This window comes from Stenella coeruleoalba (genome assembly GCF_951394435.1).
Source record: "Stenella coeruleoalba genome assembly, chromosome: 1".
NCBI classification, from domain to species: Eukaryota; Metazoa; Chordata; class Mammalia; order Artiodactyla; family Delphinidae; genus Stenella; species Stenella coeruleoalba.
The window spans coordinates 176387019-176403386 of NC_137169.1; the positions used below are offsets into that span (position 1 = coordinate 176387019).

At 36.1% G+C, this 16368-nt stretch overlaps 1 protein-coding gene across 1 annotated transcript in view; it reads right to left on the reverse strand.

The window, feature by feature from the left end:
* Positions 1 to 469: 469 nt before the first annotated feature.
* The window catches only part of XPR1 (xenotropic and polytropic retrovirus receptor 1), a 199441-nt gene continuing 183542 nt past the window's right edge, over positions 470 to 16368 (reverse strand). Inside the window, exons 12-15 of the mRNA XM_079918229.1 lie at positions 13929 to 14095; positions 10612 to 10751; positions 3740 to 3961; positions 470 to 1097 (exon numbers count right to left, since the gene is read on the reverse strand). Coding sequence (XP_079774355.1) covers positions 1037 to 1097; positions 3740 to 3961; positions 10612 to 10751; positions 13929 to 14095 — 590 coding nt within the window. The 3' untranslated portion in view covers positions 470 to 1036. The remainder of the gene's footprint in view (positions 1098 to 3739; positions 3962 to 10611; positions 10752 to 13928; positions 14096 to 16368) is intronic.

A 16368-nucleotide genomic window follows, 5' to 3' on the forward strand; every position in this document is an offset into this window, starting at 1 on the left:
TGTACTTCAATTACCCTGCATGCTGAAGCTTAATAAGGCATAACTTCAGTTGTTACGGTTGGAATATGGGCAAATGTATTCCACATCTGTTCCTTTAAAGAAAAAAGTATCAGAGTTCTTAAAGAAATTTCAACTGGTTGTGTGGAAGTGTGTGGATGCTTTGTTATGAGAGACATGCTCAGGATTCTAAAGCAGCAGCAACGTAAGAAATCAGTAATAAAACTTTGGCTTAAAATTAAAAAGAAAGGAAAGAAAAAGTCAAACTGGTGCAAGTTGTCTCATGAAAGAGGTATTGTGGACTAAACCCTCATAAATGCTGTCCAACATTAGTTTCCCCTGTCTTCTTTCACTGTTATCACCTTCATTGTACAGGAGTTATATCATTCTTTTATGGTTAAGTTTCATAAATAATGAGAAAACCATATGTAACAAATACATCATATTTCCCACCCACCCAGCAACCCTCCCCAAAATAAGAAAAGTTACATCAAATTAAAAAGTAGCTTCGTGAATGAAGGTACTGCTCTAAGTTGCACTTTCCCTGCAAGTGCGGCCAGTGCTTTTGCGCTGGGTATGAAGGAAAGGAAAAAATTCTCCACATAAACAGACAAAAAATTTAAAAACCAATGTCCGGTTTCAACCAGTCAAAACCGGGCCAAGCGGAAGCCGAGATATCTCGGTACCGTCCCATCAGAGGGTCCTTGCAATGCTTGTTCTTCATCCTGACAGGTATCTGTGTCCTTGTGATTGTAAACAATCCATAAGATACTATGTTTTTGTTCCTTAAAATGTCCTCTGATTGGCAAAATGAAGTAAATATTTGTTTTAAAAATAGAAAATGAAAATTAAACCAGAAGAAAAGGAAAGAAACACAGTGAGCTTGTTTGGAGTCCATAGGATCCGATCTGGAAGAGCTCGGAAAATGTGTTATATGTCTTCTCCTGTTTTCGGCTGGAAAGGTACTAGAGGTTGCGTTGGTCAAGGAAAGAACTGTAGAGTAGGAAAACCAAGGATGTTAATCTAGACTTCAGAGGATTCAAGTGTTAGCTTCATCATCTGTGTCTTCTATCAATACCTTAGTGTCACGAGCCTTGGATCTAGTGGTAATAACAGGAAAAAAAAAAACTTAGTCCATTACTAAAATACAAACACATCCAAAGTATTAGGTACATTTCCAATCTTACTACCATTAAAAATACCAGGCACAGGCACCATACACTGTTGGACACCAGATGGACTGTTCCTGGAGTTTCGTATTCAATTGTTGGTATTACTGGAAAAACACTAAGAAACTAGATTGCAACCAGAGGAAGGAAACAAAAACAATGCCAGGTCATGTGCAATGGAGGGACTTTGATTTTATGATGTATCTCTTTAACCTCTTTGAGTGACAATTTTCATCTCTGTAAAGCAGGAATAATAATACCTATTTTACAAAATACTGCTTTCACCTCATGGAGATAGTATGAATATCAAGTGAGAAAATGGATATAAAAAACATCAGTAAAGCATTAAACAAATATAAGGAATTATGATAAGGATGATAGAAGAATCATTTGAGGTACACATGAAAAACCAGGAGAGTTGGCCAGCAGGTGATAAGACCTAAGGAGAGACATGACAGTTGTCTTCAAACAGTTAACAAAGTATACATAGAAGAGGCAGAAAACGAAGTTATGTTAGAAAGCCCAATCAGGATCAACTGGTTGAAATTATAGTGAAGCATATTTCAACATAAGCTATCTACCACAATAATTATCCAACAATAAAAGCAGGTGCCTCGTATAGTTATAAACTTCACTATCACTGATGACTGTCAATCGGCATAAGATGACCAACTATTCAGGATGTTGTAAAAGACATTCCTGCATGGGATGAAAAATGGGATTAGATAATGTCAAAATGTTCTGCAACTCACAAGCCCCATGAGGTGAAGTGGGTATTATTATTATTACTCGACAGAGGTGAAAATAGACATTCAAAAAGTTAAGGATGTGCTAAAGGTTGCATGAGTCACAAAGTCAGTACTCAATCTCAGAACTTCTTAGATTCCCTGCTCTCTTGTTACATATATTACATATAACCTGCTCCATTGTTCTAAATGTCTTCCTCTGGTGGCAATCTAGTATCCCAGCGTTCTTCCACTGAACACCTGAAATTGAACGTAAACATCTATTGCCAAAGAGCTCCCTTGTTTCTGAAACAAAAAGAGTGTATGTTTAGGTTGCCCTCTGCTGGTAACTAACAAGGATTAGACTTTCCAATTTAGGAACTCAATGAGACGACTACCCACAGCACTGCCTTCTAGCCCTTTGTGGCCCTTATCTTGCTGACTCCACCAGCCTCCACATCCCCTCCTCTTGCTTCTTCAAACTCTGCTTCCTGCTGTATATAATAATATCATGCTTTGTTTTGATGTTCTTCCTGCTGACCTCCCTGACCATTCCTTTCCTGCCCATTTTGTTGGTTCTTTTTTTCTCTTGCCTGTGTTTATTCCCTAAGACTCAGTTCCTTGCTCTGCTTTTCTTTTCTCTACCTTCTCTTCAGAGAACTTCTAAATTCTATCTAAAGCTCAGGCAATTTCTACTCTGCGCCCCTGTGGGTTATTACCACCTCCTATTTTTTTTTTTTTTTTTTTTACTTCCTTTAAAATGTTTCCTTATTTTCTTTTTAGTCCTATTGTAACCATCCTAATTCCAGTCTTTAATGTTCCATACTTAAGAATACTGCACTGGTCTTTTAGTTGAGCTGGCCTTGAGTTTTCCCTTTCCCAATATATGTTGCACAGTGCCATTAAAACTTATGAAAATATTACTTTCATAATGTCATTCTATGAAAAAATTCTCTGTGACTCCTTCCTGCCTACAAGATCAAGCTTGTACTTTTCAGCCTTCTACAATCATACTTCATCTATTCAGCTAAATTTTCTTACTATCTGTTACTAGTTTTAGTCACATGGCTTTTCTTTCTGCCCCTCATTTCCACCTTCATGTCTTTACTGTGCCTCTAGCCTATTCAAACACTCCCTTATCCTTTAGAAAACTGCTCATGCTTAACCTGTCTCCTCCTTCACTCCAATCCACTGTGCTAGCCACTGTCTCTAAATTTCAAATGCAGCAACAATATACCCTACATTTATTGTTACTTTTAGGAATATACAAAGTAAATGACTGATAAAAATACTTTTGTAGGTATTTAGTAAAAAAGTAAAAATAATAATAGCTTACACTTATCGAGCTCTTTCTGTGAGGAAACTGGTCTAAATCCCATGTCATCACAAATTTAATCTAACCAGCCACCCTATGAGCAGGACCATATTAATCCCAATTTAGAGATGAGGGATAATATAGAGAAATTAAGTGATTCGGCCAAGATGACATAGATGGCAAGTGGCAGAACTAGGATTGCTAAAGTTTATAACTTGGAAATGATTTTTATACAAGATATACTGAAGAGTCAAGTAAATTATTTTCCAACAAATTTTCCCCAGTGTACTTTTAATGCCAAATTAGTAAGTATTAATTAGCATATTAATGACATTTTACACTATGTGTTCATTAAGACATTCTATATATAGGTTGGATCATATGAAATTGCTGTTATTGCTGGTTTTTGTGGTGAAACACGGTTGAACGTCAGCAATTTCACCTGGTTCAACCTGATAGCTTCTTAACTTAAATGTTATCCAGTACTAAAACCTGAAGGGAATTCATCTCACAGAAGTGGAAGCTATACATACTGAGAAGCAAGGCGAGGCCGGCGCAGGGATATGCTCTGGCTGTACTTCCATGGCCGATTCTTCTGGCGGTTTCGTACCCCGTCTTCCTGGTCCATCATCTGCTCTAGAAGCGTCTGATCATCTGCATTCAGAGGGGCCACAGAGATGTCCCTCACAGCACGGAATTCACCACAGTTATTCAGATGTTCATTCTCCAGGCGGAAGAAGTTCCACACAAATCGCCTTAGCAAAATGGGGTAGAATAGGCAAATTACTTATAAAATTTGAACATACTATATCACCTGTAGACCTCCCAGTATAACAAGTTTCCACTCATAGAAACAAAAAAAGGAATTAAGGACTAGAATACTAAAATACAATAGAAAAAAGATGGTGTTGGGGGGGTGTGGGGGGAAGGGGACAAGAAAGGAGTAGGCAAAGGAAAGGGGCTCATGGAATGCAGTTTCAGAGTACTCATTCTTTCCCTTTATTGAACAAATATTTATTGAAGGCCTACAATATGACAGGAAAAGGCACTGAATGAGACAAAGCCTCTTCCTGTATAAGTGCAATTTCTAATGACAGAGACAGATAATAAACAAGTAAACAATTAGCTAACGGTAAGTGCTCTGAAGAAAATAAAGCAGGGCAAGGGTATAGAACATGTTTCTTTGAAGAGATGGCATCTAGCAAGGAAGCAAGTCAGGTAAAGTCCTACAGAAAAGTATCCCGGGCAGAGGAAACAGCAAGTACAAAAGCTCCCAAGCTGGACAGGACTTTGGTGTGTTAAAACAACAGCAAGGTCAGTGGGGTTGGAGAGGAACAGGAAGGTTAAAATGGCAGATGAAGATGGAGAGGTAGAAAAGAAAGGGGCCTGATCCATAGAGGGCCTTATAAGCCATAGTGAAGAGTTTAGATTTTTAAGTGTGATAGAAAACAAGGAGAGTTCTGAGCTGGAGAATGATGTGATTTGTTTTAAAAAGATCATTCTATCTGCTGAATTGTGAATAGACCAAAGGAAGATGAGAACATCTGAAGGAAGACCAATTAGAAAGAGATGATGGAGACTTAGATACAGCTGGGGATAACAAAGGTGATGAGAAGCAGACAGACTAGGGATTTATTTATGAAGATGAAGCTGACAGGACTTACTGACATGGGATGTGAGTGGTCTCAGGTTTTTGTTCTCAGTGAATGGTGACACCATTTACTAGAGATCTGGGTTGTTCCTATTAGGCCAGAGCCATTAGATATCCAAGAGGAAAATTCAGTAGCTACATGGACATGAGTTTGCAGTTCAAGAGAGTCTAGGACTATAGACAGCATAAGAACAGTATTTCAGGTCATGGGCTTAGGAATAATATAAGTGGAGGAGAGAAGATTAAAGAGGATTAAACCCTGGAGCACTCCAATATTTACAATTTGGGAAGAGGAAGAAGAACCAGTAAAGGAACTGAGATGGAATAGATAGTGAGACAGAAGAGTGTAGTTTCTGAGAAATCAAGTGAAGAAAGTGCTTTGCTGAGAGGTAAAATAAGTACAGAGAACTAACCACTGGATTTACATAAAGAGGATAAAGAAGCAGTATGATCTAAGAGCACAGATTCTGGGAGACTGTCTAGATTCAAATCATGGATGCTGCCACTTACTAGGTGTAATAACCTTGGATGATTTACTTAACCTATGCTTCATTAGTAAAATGAGACAGTAACAGTACCTACCTCACAAGACTGTTGTGAGGATTCACTAAGTTAATACATGTAAAGGGCTTAGAACAGTGCCAGGTACATAGAAGGCAATACATAAGTGTTTGCTATTATTATTATTGATTATTAACAAAAGCAATTCAGTTTGAGTATTGGGAAAAGAAGACTTGAGTTGAATTAAAGGGAGAATGGGGGAGGAGTCAGAGGGCAGAGACAGCAAGTACAGACATCTCTTGAAGAGCTTTGCTGTAAAGGAGAGCAGAAAAATGGGCAGTAGTTGGAGGAAGACTCAAAGGAGATTTTTTGCTTTTGCTTTAAATGGGTGATAGAACATCTGATTCTATTATGAAGCTGATTTTTTTTTTTTTTTTTTTTTTGGTACGCGGGCCTCTCACTGCTGTGGCCTCTCCCGTTGCGGAGCACAGGCTCCAGACGCGCAGGCTCAGCGGCCGTGGCTCACGGGTCCAGCCGCTCCGCGGCATGTGGGATCTTCCCGGACCAGGGCACGAACCCGTGTCCCCTGCATCGGCAGGCGGACTCTCAACCACTGCGCCACCAGGGAAGCCCCGCAGATAATTTTTTAAAGAGAAAAAAATCAAGAATAAAAAAGTAATTGGGCTTGTCTGGTGGCGCAGTGGTTGAGAGTCTGCACGGGTTAGTGCCCCGGTCCGGGAAGATCCCACATGCCGCGGAGCGGCTGGACCCGTGAGCCACGGCCGCTGAGCCTGCGCGTCCGGAGCCTGTGCTCCGCAACGGGAGAGGCCATGGCAGTGAGAGGCCCGCGTACCGCAAAAAAAAAAAAAAAAAAAAGTAATTGAGTTCCCTCTTTTTACTAGAACAAAATTTTTTTTTAATGTATAAAGCAGCATACATGAAAGAGAAAGGAGTATTTGCGGGGAGGCGTTATTGGTGATGGAGAATTTCAGGTCCCAAACCTAGACATCTGAGAAAGTGAAGAGGGGAAGGAGGGTTGACAAATGGTTTGGAGAGAGCACTGACAGCAACAAGTATACTGCTTCCAGATTCAATCTTATTTTATCAGGCCATCCTGATATATGTGCCCATCCTGACTCGGAGGAAAGCTATACACCTGTCTAAAAATATCTTTATTTCATCTTCATTTGTGAAAGATATTTTCACTGGGTAAAGAGTTCTAGGTAGGGAGTTATTTTCGTTCAGCACACTTAAGATACCATTTTAATGACTTCTGACGTCCACTGTTGCTGTTGAGAAGTCAGCTGTGAATCTAACAGCCATTTCTTTAAAGATAATCCTTTCTTTTGGGCTGCCTTTTTTTTTTTAATAAGCATTTTAACTAAAGCACAACATAAATATATAAAAGTGTGCAAATTTTAAGTGTGCAGGTTGGTTAATTATTATAAAGTGATCACAATGTGTAATTATCACTCAGAAACAAGAAATAAAAAATTACCGTATACCTAAAGCTGCCTGTATGGCCCCGCTATGTTATCTTCTAGAGAGTTTATTGATCTACCTTTCATATTTAGCTCTGCAATCCACCTGGAATTGATTTTGCATACATTATGCAGTGGAAGTTGAGATTTATTTTTTCCCCCATATGGATATCCAGTTGACTCAATATCATTTATTAAAGAACCTTTTTTTTTCCACTGTTATATAGCCACCTTTGTCATAAATCAGGTAGTGTCAATGAATGTGTGGATCTGTTTCTGGACTCCCTATTCTATTGCAGTGGCCTATTTGTCTCTTCTTTGTCTCGTCAGACACTGTCTTACTTATGGTAGTTATATAATAGGTTTTGATATTTGAGAGTATAAGTCCTTTACTTCGTTCTTTTCAGGATAGTCTTGGATATTCTTGATCCTTACTGCTACCATATAAATTCTAGAACTGGCTTGTCAATTTTCACATACATACATCTTTCATTAAATTTATTCCTTTAGGGCTTCCCCGGTGGCGCAGTGGTTGAGAGTCCACCTGCCGATGCAGGGGACGCAGGTTCGTGCCCTGGTCCGGGAAGATCCCACATGCCGCGGAGCGGCTAGGCCCGTGAGCCATGGCCACTGAGCCTGCGCGTCCGGAGCCTGTGCTCCGCAGCGGGAGAGGCCACAACAGTGAGAGGCCCACGTACCGCAAAAAAAAAAAAAAAAAATTTATTCCTTTAGGTATTTGATACATTCCAGGGCTATTCAAAACGGTATGTTTTTTTAAAATTTCATTTTCTAGTTGTTCGTGACTTTTTTAGAACATTAATTTATGTTAACCTTATATATTCATTCTAATAGCTTATTTGTAAATTCTTTTGAATTTTCTACATATACAGTCATGTCACCAATGAATCATAGTTTTATTTCTTCCTTTCTAATCCTTATACTTTTTCTCTCCTCATTGCACTAGCTATATCTGCAGTATGATGTTAAATAGAAGTGGTGACAGCACGCATACTTATCTCATTCCTGATCTCCAGGGAGAACTTAGTGTTTTACCATTAAATATGATCTTTTTTTTATTATTTATTTTTTTGTAGTGTTTACTTTTTTCATAAACAGGCATTGACTTTTCTCAATGGCATTTTCTTTATTTGTTGAGGGTTGTTTTCCCCTTTATTCATTAATGTGGTGAGTTACATAGATTGATTTTTAAATGTTAAATGATTTTTGAATATTACATCTTACATTCTGGGAATGAACCTAACTTGGTTGTGATGTATTATCCTTTTTATATATTGTTGGATTCATTACCCAATATTTTGTTTAGGATTTTTGCATCCCTGGACATGAGAAATATCCTTGTAGGTTCAGACATCAAAGTCATACTGGCTGCACAAAATGAACTGGGAAGTGTTCCTTTCATTGTCTCATTTCCCTAAAAGAGTTTTGTGTAAAACTGATATTTCCTCCTCATATATGTGGAAGAATTCCCTGCAGTTTTCTTTGTATGAAGAATTTTAATATGGATTTATTTTCTTTGCTACATATAAACCTATCAGATTTTTAATTTCCTCTTTATCGGTTTTGGTAAATTGTGCTTTTTTGAGGAATTTGTTCACTTCGCTTAAATTTCTAAATTTATTGGCACAAAGTTGCTCATAATATTGTCATGCTCTTTTAAAAAACATCTTTAGCATTTTTGATATTTGTAATTTGTGCCTTCTTTCCTTGATCAGTACTATTTAGACATTTTGACAATTTTAGTAGTCTTTTAAAAGAACTAACTAGCTTTGTTAATTTTCTCTATTATATGTCTGTTTTCTATTCCATTAATTTCTGTTCTTTATATTTTCTTCCTTCTACTTTTTTTGAGGTTTGATTTGCTATTTAAATCTTTTTTCTAATATCGAGCTGTATACTTTTCTAATATATACATTTAAGGCTATACATTTCCCTCTAAGCATGGCTTTAGCTATATTTTACCTTTTCTTTTGTTACATTTTCAATTTCATTCTATTCAAAATATTTTAAAATTTTCATTGCAATTTCAACTTCAACCATGGGTTATTTATACATGTGATGCTTAATTTCTAAACATTTGTGAATTTTCAGATATCTTTTTGTGATTTTACTCCTCTGAAGTTTGTTAAGACTTCCTTTACAGCCTAGAATATGGTTAATTTTGGTAAATGTTCCATGTGTAGCATTTGTATTTAGTACTTGTTGTATGCAGTCCTCTAAATATGTCAATTAGGTCAAGTTGGTTAATTGACTACTTGTTTACTACTGAGAAAAGTATGTTAAAATTCTCTAAAATTATAAATTTATCTACTTTTACTTTTTAGCAGTGTCAACTTTTGCTTTACATATTTTCAAGCTATGTTATTAGGTGCATACAAACTTGAATTGGCTATCACAAATGAATCTCAAAGTCTCTAGGTCTGGCAAATTTCTTTAGCACAAAATTGGCTTTAGTGTTCTGCTTATCCTGGGATATCTGCCTTCACTTAGCATTTGGGCTATCTTGTCAGATCACTAATGTTTTTAGGAAGATTAAAAAAACATTTTATCTGGTATTTTTAGTGTTTCCACTGAGAAGGTTGGGCTGAATAACCCAAATTGCTAAATTGCAAAAAACGATTCTTAAAAGATTTTAATTCTAATTCCTGTTCTAAGACTTTTTACCTCCTTATTTCCACTCATGACCCTTCCAATGGAGCCCAATTCTTTCTTTCCTTTCTTTTTTTGATTTAAAAACCTTTTATTAAGTACAACACACATTCAGAGAAGTGAACAAATCTGATGGGCACTGCATGATGAATTTTAACAAAGTGAACCCATCATGTAACTAGCACACAGATCAAAAAACAGAACATTACTCCACCCCTCACCCAAGGAGGTTCTCCTGGTGCCACTTCCAGTCACTGTCCCACAAGGGCAAATACTATTTTGACTTCTAATACCATAGATGAGTTTAGCCTGCTTTTGAACTTTATAAATTTGGAATCATACAGGGACATACTCTTGTGTCTAACTTCTTTTGCTTAATATTTTGCTCTGTGAGATTCATTCATGTTGTTATTTAGTCTTTTGTTCTCATTACTGGATAGACTTGCATGTGTGAAAATACCACAATTTATCTATCCACTCTATATTGCTGGGCACTTGGGTAGTCTCCATTTTGGTCTGCTATAAATAGTATTATTGTGAACATTCTTGTATGTGGGTCTTGGTAGCCTTAGGTTAGCACTCCTGTTTACTATATACCCAGGTGTTCATGCACAGCTTTGGTAGATACTGACGAAGAGTTTTCCAAAGTGGCTGTTGTACTAGTTTCCTCCTACCTGCAGTGTATGAGAATTCCAATTGTTCCCATTGTTCTACATCCTCATCAATACTTAGTGTGTCTGTATTTTTCATTTTAGCCCTCATAGGTGAGTAGCTATATCTCAAATGTAGGTTTAATTTGTATTTCCCTGGTGACTAAGCATGTTAAGAACCTTTTCGTATGTTCATTAGCCATTTGGATGTTCAAATGGAGCCCAGTTCTAAAAAAGCTTCTAAGTCATCATCAGCAGTTACTTTAACTTTGTAAGAATTAATCTCTTAGTCCTTCAACCAGGATTTTCCAATTCTGAGGCTGATGAAAAGTTTGAGAAAAGTTGGAAAATTTAAGCTTTTCAAGTATAAGTTTTAATAAATTCTGATTTATAAGTATTGAGCAACTTTTTAGGTAAAAAAGAATCTTTGATAAACTTTTCAGTAGTTTGCTTACCGGAAAACCTCAAGGGGAGCAAAGACAGTAGCAATGATGTCCCTAGAATGAGGCAACAAAGTCATGGAGGTAATTGAGATTTGGATAGTCCAAGCAAAGCGCAGGATCACATCCTCTATGATGGCACAGTAATAATAGGCCTGAGGAATAATAAGCAAATTGAGTACACTTACCATCACGTTTCTTACAAATAAGCACACTTAGCACAGTAACAAGAGTCACATATCCTACTGACAAGCACAGGTTAAAGAGTTTTATATTTTAGAAAGATTTCACCAATTTAGTTTTTTTTTCTTAAATGGTACAATATTTAAAATGAATTTATAAATATTGTTTTACTGAATTTCAGTAATCATTTAACAAATAAACTTCATTCCCATATTGTATACCAGGCTCTCTTCTAGACCCCAGAAATACAAACCAGATGAAATCCTTGATCTGACTGAAATTATACTCTAATGTGTATGTGATACACTAATGACTCAACAGTTAATATTAGAAAATATTAGCAGATTTATTAACTCTGTTATTTGCACTTTTATTCTCAAATTGCCTTACCCTCCATCTGAAAAAATTTTGCCTTGCTTTTTGATGTCAGTAAATAAAATTAAGCTTGGATTTCACATACATAGTTAAATTTAAGGAATGTTCCATTTTCACATGAGGAAGACAGCACTCAACTAATCTTTCCAGGTACTAGTATCCAGTATTTGAGAGTCCACGCTTACCTACACAAGTCTTAAGTAAACAAACTGCCAATAGACCAGAACTGTAATTCACGGATTTTCTCACTACTAATCTCTGGATATCTAGCTCTTTAAAAATATGTATTTAAAGGTTATGACATCTTATGGGAAATAGAACTGATATGTATTAAGCCATAGCACTTATTTTATTTTAAAAAATTTAACGAAGGAATACTAGTCATGTCAGAAGCCTATTAAACAAAAGAAACAGCAGTCCCCTTCTTGTCCCATTCTCTAGAGACAAACATTTTCAAAATTTGTAGCTATTTCTTCTATTATTTATCTTCCACATTTCTAAATAATGTGTGTATATTGCTATATCTTGATTAATCAATTTTAGACATTATCCACTGCTTACTATGATGAACTTTATGAAGATTTTTAACACATTAACATATCTCCCTCTTCCCTTCCCCATCCATCCAATAGAGCGATAATGTAATTTTTGGATAAATCCACATGCAGTGAACTCATTATTAGGCCTCTCAGTGAAGAGCTACAATTTCATGTGTCTTTAAGAGCCAGTCAAGTGGATCCACATTTCACTGATGTGGGAGCTGATGTTACCAAAAATTGAAGGTCTTTTGGGAGGAATACACTTAACTTGAGGTCAAGAGACACAGAAAAGTTAAGTTTTAATATGGAGATAACAAAAATGCTTCCTGGACCTGGGTATGGTGCTCAATAGTATGCGTTGTTAATGCCGAGGAACTGATTTTAAGGTACATATAGCTGTGTTAATTTTTAAATGAAGTACCACTGGACTCAGCAAATAGCTTCTTCCTTTTTTAAGAAGAATAAATTTTATTCCAGTATTTGCCTTTTTAATATTGAAAGGGGTATGGTGATCCCCTAGAACATTTTTCTTATACATTTGCAAAGCATAATGTACAAAAGCATATACTTTATTTTCTAGGGTCATGAAAATATATAATAACAAAAAAACTGATTCTATTAACTAGTTTTATTACATAGAAATCAAAAAGTTAGAACTATTTAAACGGAGGAATGAATATTTATGTAAAGATATAAACAGTTCTCAAAGCAACCATTATAACAAGAAATAAATGTATTATCTCTCTCAGTAAGGCAAGAACAGTTCAAAGAGCAATAAGGCACATACACTTGGTGAACACAAAAGGCCATCTTTACTTGAATGCATGTCTGCTGTCTGACTTGTGCTTACTATTACTTTTTTTGATTTTCTTTTCAAATGAGACTTATAAAGATATATCTAGTATCTTGGTCATACATTCTAAATTTGCACATTGGGATTGCTACAGCTTATGTTAAAAAAAAATCACTGTCAGTAAACATCTCCTTTTCTGCCTTCATTTGTTTATACAAAGTTACCCTAATATACTATTCTTCGTATTCACTCTCCTATCATTTATTTTTAATCCTCACACTTGAAAACAGCCTTCCCTAATCACCAATTAAATACTACACATTCACGCATTTTCAAAGTGCAATTCTGAGGTACTGGTGACATTCTGACACAGTATAAAGTATTAGTGACCCAATTTATAATCTCCTCCACATCACAGAATTTTAGGACTGGGAAAGGATCAAGAGATAATCTACTATAACACCCTACCTTATAGAAAAGAATACACCGTAGTCTGGTTGCCTGAAATTATACAGCTAGTTAGTGAGAGAGCTGGGATTAGAATTCACTTATAAGGATTCCCAGTTCATTGTTTAATTTCTTTCAATATCTGAGTAAAGATACTCTTGGCCTTTTGACTTTTTAACTCAGCCTCTCTCATCTTTTTATTCATATATATATAAATAAGATGCTAAAATAATTCCCACATAATTATCTATATATTTTTGGATTAAATTGGAACTTTAGGAAAATTGATTGAAATAAATGAAAGGAGAAGCCTTCTTGATGCACCCAAGCAAAGTCAGGCACTCCCCTTTCCTTCGTGCTTTCATAGCGCTGCTCATTCAGTCAAGTATTTATTCATTCATTCCACAAACATTAAGTCCCTGTATGCCAGGGACTATGCTGGATAGTGAGGGATATAGATACCTAAACAGGTAATTAAAATACAGTGTGACGACTACCACAACGGAAATTTGTATAGGGTAAAATGGGGTTAGTACGAATGGCTAATTATGCTTGGAGAAATAAGTAAGGCTTCTTAGAGAAAGTAAAAACTGACTTAAAAAGAAGGAGCAAGAGTTTGCAAGGTAAACAAAGGAGAAAGAGGGCATTTGAGACGGAGGGAATTGCATGGTCAAAATAAATCATAAATGACACTAAGTTATTTATTCCTCTATTCTAGTCTTTATCACATTGTATTGCAATCTGTTTACTTATCTGTTTAGAATATAGATTAAGGCCTCCTTGAGAACCACAATTTTACTTTGTTTTTATTTCTATAGCGTCTAGCATATAGTAAACATCTGATACATTTTTGCTGACTGAATGGATTAGTACTTTTTGGTAAGTATTTTCTCTAATTATATTAGGTTGGGATTGGGTATATATTGTAATAGGTACACCTGAGTTGTTGTTTTGTTTTTCTTTTTTAAATAAACCCAAGGACTCTTTGTACATACTTTTTGGGGGTATACAATCTCTTCCCGGAGGAAAGTGTTTTCTCCTGCATTCTTATCAAAAAGACCCCAGTCCATCTTCAGATCCCAGATGAGGGTGTAACAGGAACTGATGATACAAAAGACGATCCACAGGTAAAAGAACACTACGGTGTCTGAGTGACCTCGTTCTGAAGAAAGAAAAGGGAAAGAGAAAATTACTAGATTCAGGTAAAATTCTTCATTAAATAAAACTAATTTAAAAACAGATTCTTTCTCCAGCTCCATAAAGGAAATAAGATTTTAAAAGAAATCTCCTTAGTAGGATCATTGTCTAACAAAAGTTAAATAATAAATCTGATTCTTCTGAAGTTCAAATAGTTATCAAACATTCATCAAATACACAAAATTTGTACAAATGTGCATTTAGAGTTTAGAGGCTTTATGGTGAAAACATAAAATTTCAAATAACTGCAATGGAGGTTTTGAATATTACAAAAGTTGTCATTTTAGTTTTTGCCATCAGGTGGCAGCTTAGGGTCAAAGATGAAAAAAATTTATGAAACACCAGTAACAAGGAATGTGCTGCATTTGCTTTAAGAAATTCTTGGATTGTTTTTACTTTAGAACAACATTTCCTTCATATATGTAGATCTTAATACTTATTGTGAAAGCAATCGGATAATTTTAATTCTAGGTAAAATGCCAGAAAGCAACAGATTGATGACGAATGTATCCTTAAGAACATATATGAAAGCAAACTTCTCTCAAATCACAAAGCAAAGAATGATATGTTTGCTTCTTTTGGATGTTATTTAATGATGCAAAGGCTTAATGTGACTTTATGCTGGGAACACTATAATGTAACTTTGGGTTTTATGCTGAGAACACTATAAAGTGCAATAAATCAGAATAATAAAAATAATTTGCAAAGGTAGTTACACAACCTAGTCTTTTTCACTCTCCAGTGCTCTGTATATTCTCTATGAAACTTTTCTTTGACAAGTTTGAAAGTCATCGTGATGTTCTTTGTATTCTCTGGTTGTAGGATATAGGTATATAACTACTACTAATATGGTCCTCAATCATTAGGAAAAAAAGGTGTCATCTAATTCAAAAAAAGTTTAAATTGTGGTTAGTTTCCCAAAGGCTTAGAAAGTAAAGGATGTATCATGCATTATCCATAATCCTTCCTATTAAAATAAACAAGTGCTGGGAATTTCCTGGTGGTCCAGTGGTTAGAACTCGCTGCTTTCACTGCTGGGGCTTGGGTTCAATCTCTGGTCAGGGAACTAAGATCCTGCAAGCCATGCAGTGCGGCCAAACAAACAAAAAAACAAGTGCTTACTGATCATTTTTAGATAGTAAAATGTTAAGTACAGTATTATTCAAAGGCACCCTTTAGACATTTATAATCTAGTAAGTTGAAACAGCCATTTGTTATTGATGCTAAATTTGAGATCAAAATAAAATAAACAGGGGCTTCCCTGGTGGCGCAGTGGTTGAGAGTCCGCCTGCCGATGCAGGGGACATGGGTTTGTGTCCCGGTCCGGGAGGATCCCACATGCCGCAGAGCACCTAGGCCCGTGAGCCATGGCCGCTGAGCCTGCGCGTCTGGAGCCTGTGCTCCGCAACGGGAGAGGCCACAACAGTGAGAGGCCCGCGTACCGCAAAAAAAAAAACAAAAAAACCCAAAGGACTATGAGAACATCAAGAAGAATGGGACTGTTTCCAGCAGTAGGAAATAAGAGGAAGTAGCATTTGAGTTATTTCTAGAAGGATAAATAGTGTTGTAAAAGTCAGGCAGATGAGGCAAGGCTATTCAAGGCTAAAAGAAGATAATGAAAAGCCATGAGGGTGGGAAACTGCAAGGTATTTTTGAGAAGTTGCAAGTAATCTAAGTCTAGTGTGGGTGAAACACAGAGGATGTGAGGGAGTGGGTATGATTTGAAATGAAGCTGGAAAAGACATTTTGGGTCTGACTGTGGAATGCCTTCTTGGGCCTTAGGATTAGATCTGTATTTCAGAAAAATAATGGGTTGGCAGGTTGCTTTCATCAGAATTACTTAGTTGGTTAAAAAAATACAGATATCTCTGAGCTCCAGTGTTGTGTTAGCATCAGTCTGTACCAGCTTTATGAATCAATTGTCAAATTTTCAAAAACTTTGCAAACTGGTTGTTAAACATAGTCATTATTAAAAATTAAATTACATAAACTTATAATTAGCTATATTAAAAACAAAGGTAATGAAAACTCAAATTCATCACTTCCTAATTACTTTACTAAATTTTGATATTATTCTTTTAGGTTATATATGTTTATTTTATCTATATAATGGAAATACTATACATCTTTTTCCAACATTCCATGTTAATCATCTTAGTAGCTTGAAATTGGCTATGGTAGCAGTCCGTATTTACACCATGGAAATCAGCAAACACTGAAAATCAGTGCTCCCATCCC